The sequence below is a fragment of the Epinephelus moara genome, chromosome 6 (genome assembly GCF_006386435.1).
Source record: "Epinephelus moara isolate mb chromosome 6, YSFRI_EMoa_1.0, whole genome shotgun sequence".
Lineage (NCBI taxonomy): Eukaryota > Metazoa > Chordata > Actinopteri > Perciformes > Serranidae > Epinephelus > Epinephelus moara.
In genome coordinates this window covers 33,008,960-33,025,554 of record NC_065511.1, presented here as the reverse complement: position 1 = coordinate 33,025,554, position 16,595 = coordinate 33,008,960, and the positions used below count along the sequence as shown (strand labels likewise).

Genomic DNA, 16,595 nt, shown 5'->3' with positions numbered 1-16,595 from the left:
TTCTAGCCATGGCTGATTTGCAACCCATGTCAAACAGTGAGTGATTACTGAGCATGGAGCAATTCAACACAACATATACAGTAAAATATGAGTATGAGGTCTGTGTGTGTTTGTCTCTATGTGTACATGTCCACATGTATGTCCATGCATTGTGCTTAACGCACATGCCTGTGCATACCTTTATATGTGTGATCAAAGATTGTGGTCTGCACAATCCGTGTTCATAGGTTTGCTTTAGTTTCAGCCATTGCTTTAAAAACCTTGAATTCATGGGATGTTTTTCTAGAGTTACTCTAAAGATGGTGATGATAAGATGGTGCTTAGCTTCTGTGCTGGAATATTAAATATGACTGGTCTAAAAAAAATCTGTTCATGATCTCATAATTGTTGTTTGTGGCATGTTGAATGTTGTCTGTCATACACTGATATGGCTGCATTTCTTGGACAAGATACACTTTTGAAAAAGATATTTAAAATCCCAGTGTTGCCTGTAAATCAAATACCCATATTGATTACTGCATTACAAATTACAAAAATAAGTGCATGAACAAATAAGGCAAATGATAATTCCTTAATAGTTGGTGGATTCACTACAAATTGCTCCAAATTGCAGAGCTGACCAACCGAACTCCACTGAACTTAATTCATACCTAACACCTTCCTAACAACTATGCAGCAGTGCAGTGGACAAGAACAAACTTCAAAAGGGACTTTTTAAATTCGTTTTTGTAATAACTTTTCATAGACTTCACATGTTGGATTCTATATTGTGCTTATTGTCAGGCGTCTATCGGCATTAGACCAAGTCCTGATAAAGGTTGAAGAGTTCACTTGTGCATTCAATAAAATTATTACCGTAAAACTTCTCCCCCCGCCCCTTACACACAGCCCCTCCCCAAACTCCAGCGACATCCCACCGTCTGCGCACAGAACTTTCCTCTCCATCTCATCACCTCGACAGACTGCACGCATCATCTCACGCTCCGGGAATGGGATCTTTATTGAGTTCAAAGAAAAACTTCGAGTTCTTTCGAATTTACGCTTTGCAGAGGCTACTTTTCAAACTGCAGGGATAGTTGTTACTGCAGGTGCAGGGTGACAGCAACGAAAAGCCACTGGCCAATGACTTCCAAGACGCGCGAGAAGTTGTCAGGGAGTTTCAGACGCCAGGAATCAGTTTAGCACCTCGAGGTAAGGTGTCTTAATTTGATAACGAAGAGATTCTAGTGATCAAGGACCGTAGTTACTTCAACCGAGGCGTGCGTAAAATATGTGTGCGTAAAGTTGGAGCTGTTGCGCACGGTTTAAATTTGGCTTTAGTGTGGGCAGCTAATACAAGAAGGCGTACAAAACAACAGGTTTATTAATTTTTATATATGTGAAAAGTGTTAATACCTTGACAGCCATGGCAAAGTGGTTCAGAGATTTCCCCATCAACCTTAAGAACGGAAATGAAAGGGTCCGCTCGGCCTCAGAATCTGGTCCACAAACTCGACCCAAACCCTCGTTCTCTCGCGACAGTCTGAAAGGGAATCAGCGCAAAGACGGCGGAGTGGGGGGTTTACTGGCAGGGAGAAACAGGAAAAATTCGGCTACAGAATTGGGTCGTAACAACGCTGGTTCTGGTGGGACCGTCTGGGATAGTCTCACGACTGGAAAAGGTCGCAAGAACTCCAAAGTCGAGGCTGGGGCGTCAGATGAGAACCGCCAGGTCAGGACCACAAGTTTGGCGCAAGCATACATCAGCAGGATGATCAAGGTGGACAAACAAGACAAGACCCCCAAACTCAACGGGATAAGTGAGCAGAAGCAGCCCGAGAACGAAAAGGGAAGATCTGACATTAAAACAACGGTGAGTAACTTCTGGAGATAAAGCAAAACCTCATGTGCAAATTTTTCATTTCCACATATCAGTATCAGGTTACAGCAGCATACAGATAAAAAAAAGTCAGCATACTATGCACAAAAAAAATCATTGTGAGCTTGAGGTCAGTGCTTTCATTTGTGTCTTCCCTCCCCACCTCAGTTCATATCCCTGTATTTAGTTTCCATCGCTGTCAAAAGAACACAAAGCAGTTTCACTACATTGTGTCAGATCAAACAGGCAAACACAATGTGCTGACCTCGTTGCACTCTCTCTGCTCATCCCTCCATTAACTGTCACTTAGTCATGGACATCACACACCCAAACTGTATCAGATCCCTCTCTAGGTGTTGTCTCTAGGTTAATGTAATGTCTGAGTACTTATAGCAGCTGCTCTTTCTAACATGTCTTGTCCTTTTCACAGCTGATAATCCTGGAGGACTACGCCGATCCTTTTGATGCAGAGAAAACCAAAGAGCAGAGGGAGGCTGAGAGAGCAGGGGTGAATGATGGGTACATGGAGCCCTACGATGCCCAGGTCATCATCACAGGTGAGTTTAGGCTCATTATCTATCTCAGAAGTTATGGAAGGCCAAAGTGGCATCATCTAGAGCGCAGTTTGTCTGCTGAAACCTTTTAACACACTATGATTTGTCTCATTGTTTTTGATAAGTGAATTATAAGCAAGCCAAAGAGTACAAGCTAAAGTTCTCTGCACTCACACTGTGTCGCATTCTTGCTAAAGTGACGTTTTAAAGGGCCATCTAAACCCCCAGTCTCTCTGCTGACTTCCCTCCCCACTGGCGGTTGCTATAGGAACACTGTTGTGCAGGGACAATGGGCGCAGCTTCCTCTTCCAACTTCCTGTCTCCTGCCTCTGTTTCCTTTGCCCCATTCTCTTGATAGGAAGTTGGCCCCAGTGCCCCCCCCCCCCCACACACACACACACACACACACACCACACACATACACAAAATACTTTATGGTCCCTTACGTGTGAAAAGAATCGAAAGACCCCCCCCTTCACCCCTTTCCAAATTCTACAGGTCCCCCCTTTTGGTCTCGCCCAATCACTTCCCAGCAGCCAGGAAGTGGCCCAGTCAGCCAGCCAATCAGCAGCCGTGTTGACCTTTTCTTCCTGCAGCTCCATTGTTTGGTCACACAATAGTGCAGACACACAGGCTACCTGTCAGACAGTAAAGAAACACAACAAGTGAAATTCCCCTAAAACTGAACGACGTGCCACAACACACTTAATTTAGAGAGCAAATCGCACGATCGACAGATTCATTCAGCTGCCCCACTGAGCACAATGTACAAACTGTGCGTAAAACTAATGAGGTACCTCCCACCACTAGTGCAAATTCTGTTGTCGTCATGTTTTTGTATTGCACCCTGGATGGCTTTTGCCTTTTCATATTCTCTTCCTCTAATGCCCTCTACATAAACTCCAATCCTCCATTTCCCTTATGTCCTGGGTGGCGCCCTGGGCGGCTGCCTGTGTCACCCATAGGAAGATCCCCCACTGCTAACTCAACATACACCATTGTTATAAGAAAGTGTATTTTTATCTTACTTAACGCGTTACTCAATACCAAGTATGCCAAGTTCGGACTTGCGCACTTGGGAGTTCGAACTTGGCAAGTTCGACTCAGGAGTACAAACTCCCAAGGACAGCTGTCATTGCCGCTGGTCTGTGAGAAATGCATTCTGGGATAGCTGGCTGTCAAAAGTCCACACAAGCCACCTCCCGATGCATCCCCGATGGAACGGGCAGAGCAAGTTCACATCCGGGCATTTGGACTGTACTTGGCTGGATGCGGACTTTGATTTGGAACAGTACTTGGGCTGCAACTGATGACGTTTCACAAGTCCACAAGAACAGGCAAGAACGCAGATTGAGAAATGTCTTTAGTGTCCGATTTTTACATTAAAGGAATACTGGCAAGCTTGCAGACAGCGCATCTCTGCAGACTTATTCATGGCATTGCCAGTTTATTAGGTACACCTAACCAAAGCTAATGCAGTCTAATACAACAGTTCCTGACCCTGGTGAAGGCCACAAACCGAACGCACTGGTCTTACAATAAAGTTGTTCTATATACTAAAAGTGTTGCTGGAGTTTTGACCTCTTTAGATTTCTTTCCCTTCCTCATGCACCTTGGAAGTAGGTGAAGTTGTGTCAGTAACTCCCAATGCAACAGTCCTGCAGTAAGTTGTACTTCCATTATGGTTATAATGCTCCACTTTAATTAATACTGTTTAAAAGGGATGTTGATTAAACATTTTGAAAGTGCTGTGCTTTACTGAAAGTTGTCCCCAATAATTCATCCATTCCAGTCACATCAATAGTACTAAAAAACACCTCCCGGTTTAACCCAAACCAACAGCACAACACACTATTCATTAAGTTGAAACAACGCCTTTAAAAAATGTTTCAACAAAGACTGAACATTACATCCTTCATAAAGGTAGGATTATTGCAAGACTCCACACTCTCAGTGGAGCTCAATCCATGGTTATTTTACAGGATAACTATATTGTGTTGTGAATTTAGATGAAGACAGATTAGGAAGTTGTTTTACCATATTATGTTTTTAACTCTGTGCCTAGAAAGCAGCTCATCTATAAAAAACAGTGATCTTGTTTTGCAGGTGATTGCTTTGTCTGTGATCTGTATGACAACAACCTCATAATCTCGTCCAAATATCTCCCAAAGGACTCGCAACACTGTCACCTGCTTCGTTTGAAACGTCTTCTTTATGACGTTTTGAGTCCAGGTGCATGGTTATTAAAAAAATGTATCACAACACAGAGGAGTCATTCTGGGCTTGAAGTATGACACTTCACAAAAAGACAAAAACAAACATTTTAACGAGCAGATGACAGAACTGTGTCCTGTAGGAGATGCACTGCTTTGTCTCTTATAACATAAGTGAAAATCTTTATCTGATGCCATGACTAATCACATGACCATTCTGCCACAGAGGTTCGTAGACGGGGCTCCAAAGACCTCCTGAAAGTGTGTGTTCTGCTGGACCGAGGCAAGAGAGAGGGGAAGGATGAAGAGGGAAAACCTGCGCCCCCAAACATCTACGACACACCGTACGAGGGCGGGCTGGAGGGTGACAGTGGGGGGGTGTGGATCCCTGTCACGAGGCCAGAGTCCGACGTCCGTCCCGCTGGAGAGTACGAACTGCCCTGGGAGTGGAGAAAGGAGGACATTGTTAGAGCGCTGTCAGGTAGAGAAAGGGAGAGAGGGATGATGGGAAGGGTGGGGAGTTTAGGGTGTGGAGGAAGGATGCCATGAGTTTTATTTGTACAGTAATGCCACAACAATTTTTGTGTTTGTTTTGGAGAGGAAACAAAACAATCCGGCTGAATCAATTTCCAGAGATGTGTTTACACTGGTAGCCCTGGCATGTTTTAATAGAACTTTATCATGAAAGGTTGATATTGTCTCTCCTGCTTCCTCCAGCTCAGTTCGAGGCAGTGGATTGTTCTCCCACTAAAGAGAACGGCTCAACCTCCACCCGCCAACAGCAGCAGCAGCCGCAGCAGCAGCAGCCACAGCAGACCCTGAGGCAGAAGAACTGGAACCATAAAATACTTGTACCATCCTCTCCATCCTCCTCCTCTTCTCCCTCCTTCCCCTCCTCTCCTATTCTCAAACTCTCCCCGCTCACGCCCCCATCCCCGTCTTTCCCCACCCTGAAACTCTCCCCCCTCTCACCCTCTTCTAGTCCCAACAAACTTTCCCCTCCATCTCCTACCTCCCCCAGCGCCCCACTGGATGGGGAGGCAGCCAAAGTGGACCCCAGCCTGCCCCTGGAGAAGCAGAGGTAAGGAGAGAGAAGACTGTTGATGCATAGGAAGGAGGAGGGAAGTGTTGCGTTTGACATGTATAGATGTTAGTGAGGGTAGAATGAAAAAGAATTCACACACTGGATTATAGCTTGTAAACTGTATTGGACCGAAACACGCAACATTTCAGCCCTGTCAGGTCGTCAGCAGGCAAATTTGCAACTGGACAAACCAGAGTTTGCACAAAATGTATTACATAATGTTTAATAAGTAACCCAATTGCCAGAAAAGGAAAGCTGCCATTGTATGTTTCTGCAAACCATGGATACGTTGCATTTGTACATTACGATCAAGCAGGACAGAAACTTTCCAATTCAACAATGCTGTGGTTAACATGTGGTAAGGTTTGGCACAGAAACACATGGTTATGGTTAGGAAAGGACTGTGTTTTGGCTTGAAATACCTGGTAAGAAATTGCTTTTCGTGGCACTGTCCTGGCAGCAAACGCAGGGATGTATCAGTAAAAAAACAACCTTTCGTGGCACTATCCCGACAGGAAACGAAGCGATGTCTCGGAGAAAACAACTTTTCGTGGCACTATCCCGACAGGAAACACAGCGATGTCTCGGTAAAAGACAACAACCTTTCGTGGCACTATCCCGACAGGAAACGAAGCGATGTCTCGGAGAAAACAAGAACTTTTCGTGGCACTATCCCGACAGGAAACGGTGTGATGTCTCAGTAAAAGACAACAACGTTTCTTGGCACTATCCCGACAGGAAACGCAGCGATGTCTCGGTAAAAGACAACATCCTTTCATGGCATTATCCCGACAGGAAACACAGCGATGTCTCGGTAAAAGACAACAACCTTTCGTGACACTATCCCGACAGGAAACGAAGCGATGTCTCGGAGAAAAAAACAACTTTTCGTGGCGCTATCCCGACAGGAAACACAGCAATGTCTTGGTAAAAAACAACAACCTTTCTTAGCACTAACCCGACAGGAATCGTAGCGAAGTCTTGGTAAAAAGCAACCGCTTTTCGATGCACTATCTGGGAAGGAAATGCAGTGATGTCTTGGTAAAAAACAACAACCTTTATTGGCACTATCCCGACAGGAAACGTAGTGAAGTCTCAGTAAAAATCAACTGCTTCTCGAGGCACTATTCTGGAAGGAAAAACAGCAATGGGTTGCTAAAAACACCATCATTTGATGCAAAAAGCAGCTGGAAAAGCAGCTACAGGTCACTAAAACACAACCAGTTTTGTTGTTATTGGTCTCCAACAGTGGTCTGTAGCTTGGTAGGTGTTTCGTATAATTGTCACACCATCCTCCGTCCCCTCCATCGTTAGAAGTATTGATCTGATACGTATAAAACGTACAAATGTTACGTATTTGTGGTTTGCAGAGAAGTCCGATTCCAACATTTTCCTCTGGCGACTGGGCTGCCAACACGACACTCAAGATTCAGTAGCATGAGTTGTAGCAATCACCGATAATGACAAAAAATATCTGAATTTATCAAATATATGACATCATTGTATGGGATCCAACAGACCCCAGTGACTTAGAAAAATCTGATGATCGAAGGAGAAGTGCATGTAAGACCAGTAAGGAGAGTCTTAATATGATAGACTTGTAATCTACCCCTCACCCACTGCATGCTCAACCTTGAACAGGATTAATGGATTGAAGGAATTAAACAAATGAGATGAGGGTTCAGACATTTGGTCGCCTTTATCTCATGTCTGTGTATTATTAGTTCTTATCAAAATGAACTCCGCGTTTCTCATAAACTCTGCAGAGTAAACCGCACTTCCTGTTCCTCTGCCTGCGTTCTGTTTTGCTCTGCTTGCATTTGTTTGGACAGTTAAGTTTTTTTTTTCTTTTCCTTTGGCCCTTACCTTACCATCTGTGCTTTGGCTGGAAATCAGTTTCCCTTAATAAAAGTTGTAAAGCAATCAAGCAGATTTCCTTCAACATCTGATCCGGTGACTCACAATGTCAAATACAGCAGAGGCTGCCAGCCATATATATTTTACACTTGGCACATTAGACAATTTTAAGTGAAATTTGGTATTTATCACTGAGAGCATGAGCCAGCAGCAGCCCCTGAGCGCACCATCGTGATAAGGTGTTGAACATAAAAGCGAGAGAGAGGTGCACCCTCGAGGTGAGGCTTGAATCGACAGAAAGAGACGAATTCTTAAACCTTCTTTCGTCGTCTCGGCAAACTGGCCTTTCTTTGTGGATGGAACATGTGGAGAACGTGCTCAGAGCATGTTCGCATTTGTTCTTCTCATGTTGTGGCTGAATGTCAGCGTGTTTTGCCTCAAGGCCACATACAGTCTGTTTATATATGGCTCTGGCCTGTAGCCACTGTCAGCACCACCTTGTGTCCTAATAGGCCTCCCTGGACACTCAGCACAGCCACATGTATTCTGTTTGTCCATTTTATTTATCTCTTTGCCATCTCCAGTTCACCTTTGACACTGTTAAAGTCATTCTGTCCAGCATGTATGTCGGTGGGATTTATGGTGACTGTAAATCTCTGCTCTCGTCTGTGTGCTTCGTTACTCCCGTCAGTCTCCTTCTCTCTTCTCCCTCTCTCACCATCATCACCTATCATTATCTTGACATCTGACTTATCTCCATATGTCGCCGCGCTATATGTCAGTGATCCGCTGTCTCTCTCTGCGTCTCCCCGTCCCCCTCCCCCTCCCCACTCCTTCCCCCACCCCTCCAAGCTGGTACCACGGCAGTGTGAGTCGGCAACAGGCTGAGGCTCAGCTGCAGCGCTGCAGGGAAGCCAGCTTCCTGGTGAGGGACAGCGAATCAGGAACCAGCAAGTACTCCATCGCTCTGAAGTGAGTTCGCAGATGTGTGTGTTTTGTTGGGAGTGTGTTTGTTGAACGCAGCACAGGCACGCTATGTAATGCAACACGTACATATTTATTTCTGGCACTATTTTTATCTGCTTTTGTTTTGCTGCATGACAATGGCAGATTGTCTGCGCCTGTGTTACAACAGTGATGCTGGGATGTTACTTGTGAAAATCAAATATGCTTTTCTGATTTTAATATTTCCTTGTAGAATAAAATTTTAAGATTGTCTTTAAGTACTGTTTAAAGCAGAATTTCTCAATCTCTTTTCAGCTAAGGACCTTTTACAAGATAGAGAATATACTGTACGTCCCCTGGAATAATGTGACGTAGCCTATTTTTACACTTCTATAGTCTTAGTTATGAGAAAGAGCAACTCAAGAGAAATGTATCAGAAAGATATTAGACATGTTGAAATATTCGCACCATCTCAACACTGAATAATTAAGATTCAGACAACTTTATTAATCCCACCAGGGGGCAATTTGTTTGAAAAGCTTGCCTTTCACAAACACACACATATAACATACAGTGACATGTAGCCACATAAATAGATGAGTAAAAAATTAAAATAATAAAAAATGTGCCAAGGAATTTAGTGTAATAAAGGAATCTATAAATAAATGATTAAAATGTATGACTATTGATAAAAGAACAATAAAAAATTGCAGAGGGAATAAAAGATTGCGACAGAGGATGACGGGATTGACGGAGAAGGAATTTAGTTTACGAAGGAGGTGAATTCTCTCTCCACAATATCTGCAGTGTTTACATCAAATTTAAGATGTTCTTCATAAAGGGAACCATAATGCCCACAAAGCAATGCAACCGACATGCACAGACACAAACTGTCAAAGGCTAATCAGGAGGAAAGGGTTAATTGAAAGTGCAGGTCAGAACATACACACATATGTATGTGTATAGTTATTTTAAATAATATACAGTTTGTTAGATTAGAACATAATGAACTATTTTAGATTTAAGAATTGTTAATAGAACTATGTAAAAAAAAAAAGATTTTATATCTTGATCATTTAAATTAATGAATTTGAAAAGTCTTCACAGACCACACTTTGAGAACTACTGCTTTAAAGGAACACTTCACCCACCAAATTACCATTTGAATATCAGTTATTCACTTTGTGTCACCGTGAATTTGTGAAGACAGTTTTGTTTTTCTTGCATGCCTCTACAGCAAAACTATATCAAAACATCTGTTTAACAGTCTCCCACAACTTGTGCGGTATAATCCAAGTCTCATTAATACAGTTAATAAATTCTCAGTATTTCCCAAACATGCATTTTCACTAAACCAGTACTGTTTAACACACTTCCCCATAAACAGTCTCATGCAGGGACGTGTAGCGTGCCTAAACAAGTGTGTGCATTTCAACTCTGCACAACTGGATGCACAAGTAGAAATCAAATGTACACACTTGCCCAGGTGGACTCAAAGTGTTTTTAGTAGTTATGGTTTAGCAAAAGTGCATGTGTTTGCTAAGTACTGAGCATACGACTGGATAAATAGAAATGATTCTTTGCTCACTGTGGCGACATGTGAGGAAAAAGTCTTCTTAACAAATTCAAGGTAACAAGTTGAGTAATTAATATACAAATGACCATTTTGTGGGTGTAGTATTCCTTTAAAAATTATCTTTACAATATGTTTTACATGAAATATATAAAGGTGTTGTTGCCCACTGACTCTGACTTCGTCAGTGATGGAGCCTGTGTTTCGCTATTTTTAAGGAATTTCTTAGGAGTTACAGTAACTGGTATTGTGTTAGAAACCTCTAAGGCGTTAACAAATGAGAATGTGTGTCATCTGTGGGGGTAACGCTGCCAAAAAGTGTGCCAGGAACAGGTTCTCTAGGATAAAGGCTGAAATCCTGTGGTGCAATTGTGTGTGTGCGTGTGTGTGCATGCGCCTGAGTGCACATTTGTTGTACGCTGCTCATTCATTTGAGAGTCCACATCATTAACCCCATTTACACATCCACTGAACTCGTAAAATGCACAGCCTCATTTGGGCACTGATAAGGGAGGACTTCCTTTTTTTTTGTTGCGACATTGTTCAGCATCTTATAACACTTAACTCTAACTGTTGCTGTGTGTCTTTTACTTGCAAGTCTCCTGACAGTCTATGTTCATTCTTTTAAAATGTCTGTCCCACTGTCTTGCTTCATCAGGACCAGTCAGAGTTGTGTGCACATCATCGTGGCCCAGACGAAGAGCGTTAAGGGTCTGGGCTTCACACTGGACCAGAGCAGCTGCGTCTTTGCCAGTATCCCTGAGCTGGTCCACCATTACTGCACACACAGACTGCCTTTCACTGGAGCAGAGCACATGACCCTGCAGCACCCTGTGCCCAGGCCACACTGAACATGCACAAAGGATGAGCAAACACTGGGACATGAGTACACGTGCACAGAGACATGCACACAGACACACATATTAACTTGTAATACATGTGTACACACACATACTCAAAGATATGCTGCTTTGGATCGTCTTGTGTACTACTCTGTCAAGTTTATACTGTATGTTTGTATCTCTTCCATGCGCCCCCTAGTGGTCGTAGTAATGCATTACAATAACCATTGATCACATTGTTGTAGTGGTCATTGTTTCCAATCTAAAAACTCTACTGAATGTATTTAAAGTTACAGGAAAACTTCCACAGCCTTGTGTAGTTGTCCCATTGTCGTGCCCATTGGCCTTACAGATGATACTCAGTACCACAGAAACCAAATTGATTTCTCTAATACCTGAAACAATGCACATGAAGCCGTGCACTTACTGTAAACAATCGGATATTTGAAGTAAGCGGAGAACTTTGTGATCTCTCCTTACACAAAGGTGCTGGCATCATCAATTATCGCCATGCCATCCAGTTAGGCTTGGACCGTGAGATCGATACACCTGATTGGAGTATATCCATTCATCCATCTGACATGTCAATCAGCCTATTGATTATCCTGAAAATCAGGCTCATTTGCCAGCCACTCTGTCTGTCAAGAGAAAGAGCTTTATTGATTAGACGATTAGGACTAGTGTAGTGGGAGGGGTCTCGTAACATTACAGTGCCCAGTCAGCGAAATTGTTTGAGTGTGAGTGCAAAATAAATATGTGAATATTGTGTCCATGTACGTGCATCGGCTGTAATCTAGGTATGAGGTCGTGATTAAAAAGCTACTGTATTGTGAGTGAAAAATGTACCTTTAAATGTACTTATGCATAAATGATGTATGTGTGAAGTTTTTTTTTTTAATCAATCGCACAAAGATGTGGGTTGTATATTATTGTTGTAAGACTTCTATTCAGTAAATAAAATAAAAATTCATATTAACTGTAGAGAAACAGTGTTATTAATGGAAATGCCAGCAGCAAAAGTCGAAGCAAGGTTCAAGGAAAAAGCGGTGCTGAAATGGAGATGAGAAGCTAACCAGAGTGAATCTGTGTGCTTTTCTCTTGTAGCTGTAAAACCATTGACCTGAGCGTGAAATCAATTACAGCTACACACACAAACACACATATGCAACCTTGTACATGCGCACACACTCACCTATTTGCAGCCAACAAACACAGACCACCACAAACAGAGACACACATAAGCTCCACATACAAAATGCATACATAAATAGTGTATGCACAAACAGCATTTCGTCACACACAACCCCAAAAGGTGGTGTATTTAAATCCTCACCAACACACACATGGAGCATCTCAGAGAGCACAGAGGAGCTTTATCCTCACAATGATGCGTGGAAGCGTGTGTTTGCGGTAAGATATGTCTAACCAGTAAACACCAGTGTACTGGTTTGCATGTCTTAGAGTGTGTCTGTGTGTGTGTGAGTGCGTGCAAGCGTAAATGTGCCCAAGTGTGCACCCATGTGTGCATTTATATCTGTGTGTGCATGCAGTCCTGTTATGTGTGTGTGTGTGTGTGTGAGAGAGAGAGAGAGAGAGAGAGGGAGTCAGAATTTTTCTGTTCAGGGATTACCAGGTTGCCATGGTGATTAGTTAGAGTGAGGTAGGGCCATCTCTACAGGGAACGAGGAGAGGGAGGAGAGAGGAAGCGAAAGAGGGAGGAGAGACAGGCTGCAATATAAAAAGAGCTATGAATAACCGTGGCCATAGTGCCATAGTAGCAATGTAGCTCCCCCACAGAATAAGCCTGCTTGCTTTGTGAATGGAGAGCAGCAACATGTAATGTCAGAGCGTAAAAAGTCACACACTCCTCTTTCTGTCAGCTCATGATTTTGGAGCACTTTATTGATCACAGGGTCAAAGTGAAGGGTCGATCCCCGATCAAAACACATGTCTTGCTCTGACACTCCATCAAGACAGATGCTTACTTTCTACGTGGGCCTGAACTCAGGCTTTCCGGTTGAGGAGCCCTCTCTAATCTTGGCCCATCCTGCTCTACCCAGTGTGTCACAAATGGCAATGTTACACAACAACAGACACCACTGACTCTCACCCTTCCTTCCATCCGTGTGATGTGTTGTGGTTAGTCCTCCATGTTCTCTTAATTAAATCACAAAGTAGGTCAAAACAAACAAGAGGCCCGAGGTGCTGGACACATGATTCTTGCAGAGCTCGCCAGTCTGTTTTTGGGAATGTTGCGTTTGCTAACCATCCAGCCCACAATCTTAAATGCTTGCTTGAGCTTGCTTGGTCTTACATATCATCACTGTCCAGGGAAACCACCTATCTCTTATTCTAGTGATTTTTTTTAACATTATTTTTTATATAATATGAAGGATCTCGTGTTTCTTAACTTAAATTACTTCTTAAGCTAAATGAATCATTAAAACCCATTGTAGTATCTGACATTGTCACAAAGGGCTGTTTTTCAGAGCTCATGGAAAGAAACAATTTGGAAATGCATGTGTTTTTTTAAAACAGCGATCACATGCGTCATTTCTATCACCTGCACTCTGGATATGAGCTTATAAATATGGACGGATTAGGAGACAATGGGCCCCTGGGCACAGATATGCAAAAGACCCCACCACCAAGACACACAGACTTTGGTGTGGTTTTGTGTCACTTTGTTGTTGTTATGCATCATATTACTGTTTAGTGTTTCTGTGTCTTTGTTTTGTGTGTTTTTGGGGCAATTTTGTGTCTCTTTAAAGTCATTTTGTGTCTCTGAGGAAATTTTCAGTCATTTTGTGTCTTCTTGTGGTTGTTTTGTGCCTCTTTGTGGTTGTATTACACACTTTTGTAGTTATTTTGTGTCTCTTTGCGTGTCTCCTCCTGGTCAGTATGTGTTAATTTGAGTGACATTGAAGCACTTGAAGGCCAGTGAGAACCTGACACTTGGGGCCCCTTGCCTGAGCCTGGTTGGCCTGTTCAGTAATCCATCCATGCTTATAAAGTGTCAGTGGTGAAAGACGTATCCAGATCCTTTTGATAAGTAATACTGGCAATACCGAAAATAAAAAAATAAAATAGAATAAAAGTGGCACCTTCAAAATGTTACATAAGTGGAATTACAGAAGTATTATTTGCAAAATATACTGAGTACTGAAAGTTAAAGTACTCATCGTGCAACAAAATGACAGCTATCTGTTATGTTATTTTAGTTTTCTCATTTTATTTTAGGTTAGGTTTTATTGTCCCCAAGGGGAAATTTTTTTCCACATTCATTTCATTTAACCTTTATTTAACCAGGAAGTCCCATGAGATTGAAAGACTCTTTTACAAATTAGACCTGGCCGGGGTAGCAGCCGATCAAAGCACATTAAAATACAACATATAATACAAAAATCCACAATAAAACAACAACTATTCAAACAAAGTGACCTTTTAAGAAAAACAAGCACATGTCTCTGTCACCACATTCTTTATGATGCCCTTAAATTCATCAATGGATATACATAAGTGTTTCTAATTTTAGATCTTTTTGAAGATTGTTTCATGTCCAAGGTGCAGAGTAGGAAATTGCAGTTTTCCCAAGATCTGTTAAAACCAGGGATACGTTACAAAGCAACCACCTGGAGGAGCGTAGCTGGTAACTACCAGAGTTTGCCCATGCTTTATAGATAAAAATATACCAGTAACATGAAAGCAGTGCTGTTATGTTGCATCTAGTTGAGGTGGAGCTAATTTCAACCACTTTGTATACCAGTGGATTGCTTATAACAGCACATCATATTTCATTAGATGATCACGTAAAATCCTAATCTGCAAACTGCCTGGTAATAATGAAGTGTGGCTGAGCAAAAAAGGAAAATATTTGCCTCTGTAAAGAAGTAAAAAGTACCTAAAATTGTGAAAAGTGAAAATATAATCCAAAAGTATTCATTTCTTAGACATTGTCTCAGACTATAAATCAGTCTGTGATTCATAGATCAGATTTTTGTGTGTTTAAAGTGTTGCCCAGAGATGACAGAGCTACAGGAAGTAACTGCAGCACCAGAAGACAGAATGACAGCAGGAGAGCAAGGGACAGAGGAAAGAGGAGAGAGAAAGAGAGAAAGAGGGAGAGAGAGGGGGAGAGAGGGAGAGCGTTGGGGGGGTGTTAGGGGAAGACAAGCACTTGTGGGGGTCCCAGCTTTTAAATAATTCAGAGAGACTCACAGCACTCAGTGCAGAGGAGGAGCACTGTCAGGTCAGCTCATTCACTGCAGAGGAGAGGTAGAGAGGGAGAGAGGAGAGGACTGTACAGAGAGAGAGGAGAGTGCACAAAGATAGCATGAGAAGACCAAGACATCGCTGTGGAAGAGTTTTGCCTGCATGTGTGTACATGTGTGCATTTGTGTTCACTGTGTGCATTTTATGCATGAGTGTGTTGTGCGCCAGCTGCGCATGTGTGTATTCTTTGTGTGTGTGTGTGTGTGTGTGTGTGCCGGTGATGAAAATAGACAAAATGAAGGAGAAACAGGTCGTTGCCTCCTGGAGCTTTCTGGTTTCTCTTAGTCACCACGGCAACCGCCTCCTCCCTCCATCCTGCACTCCTGTTTACTAAGTTTACTCTTCCCCCATCCATCCATGCCTCCCTCCCTCCCTGCCTCCCACGCTCTTTTGACTCCTCCTGTACCCCTCTTCATTTGCTGCATTCCCTCCGCCCCTCATCATGCTAAACAGTTGTGATATTTTTGTTATCATGTCGCAACATCCAGAAAAAGTCCCACTCTTCTATATGTCCATCCCAATTTATGTCTACCTGGCTACCCTTCCTTCCCCCTACCTGCCTGGACTTTCTCCCCTCCCCATCGATCTACCCGACTCCTGCATGTTTGACTTTGTGAATGGAGATTAGAGGTCACCTCAGTGGCCTACAGGGGCAAAAACAAAACAAGACATTTAATAAAAGATAAGCGACAGGATGGGAAAAATAGAAAGAAGAAGAGGTCACATAGGAGAAGGCGAGACATACCCCTCCAGCTTTTAGAGGGTGGAGATTATTCACAGAATAATGACTACATTAGGCTCAGCAGTCCTGGAAAGAAAGGTGGTGTGAGGTTATTAATGGGCACAGATGCAAGCTGTGTCAGATATACAAGGAAAGTAGAGCAGGGAGAGTCACACCCCAAAACACAGCTACAGTATTAACAAATTGTGATTATTATATATATATATTATAATCTGTATTTTATTTTCTCACCACACTATTGTGGCAAAAGGGCCTTGGTGCACATGTTATATGGAGAAATGTATTTCCTCATGGCACCTTGATGAAAAATACAATAAGATTAGAGGATTTAGAAGATATGAAATACCACTGCTGCCACAATATTTGGCCTGAGGCTGATATTAAAGATAAAGCAGGTGGGGATGAGAGATGCCATTGAGTTTGACGAGGTCACTATTGAGCAGGAAAAACACTGTATGTGCCTGAGAGCTCTGAATATTATATGGTGATGTGTGACTTTGTGCGGGGAAGACACTGGCATCGCTAGCTGAGCTGTGGAGCCTCTGAGGTATGCCACATCCTCCCCTCCCGCCTCCTCCCTCCCTCCCCCCCGTGCTCCTCCACGCGCCCCCCGCCCCGCCCCCGCCTCTTCCAGCGCGTCGCATCGCTGAGCGGT

General features: G+C 42.9%; 1 protein-coding gene across 1 annotated transcript; it reads left to right on the top strand.

Moving 5' to 3' along the window:
- Positions 1-950: 950 nt before the first annotated feature.
- Positions 951-11,897, top strand: she (Src homology 2 domain containing E). The gene is made up of 6 exons (XM_050047619.1): positions 951-1,852; positions 2,289-2,415; positions 4,852-5,106; positions 5,343-5,706; positions 8,419-8,538; positions 10,743-11,897. Exons 1-6 carry the CDS (start codon positions 1,406-1,408, stop codon positions 10,933-10,935), a joined length of 1,506 nt encoding a protein of 501 aa, XP_049903576.1. The 5' UTR covers positions 951-1,405; the 3' UTR covers positions 10,936-11,897.
- Positions 11,898-16,595: the final 4,698 nt, after the last annotated feature.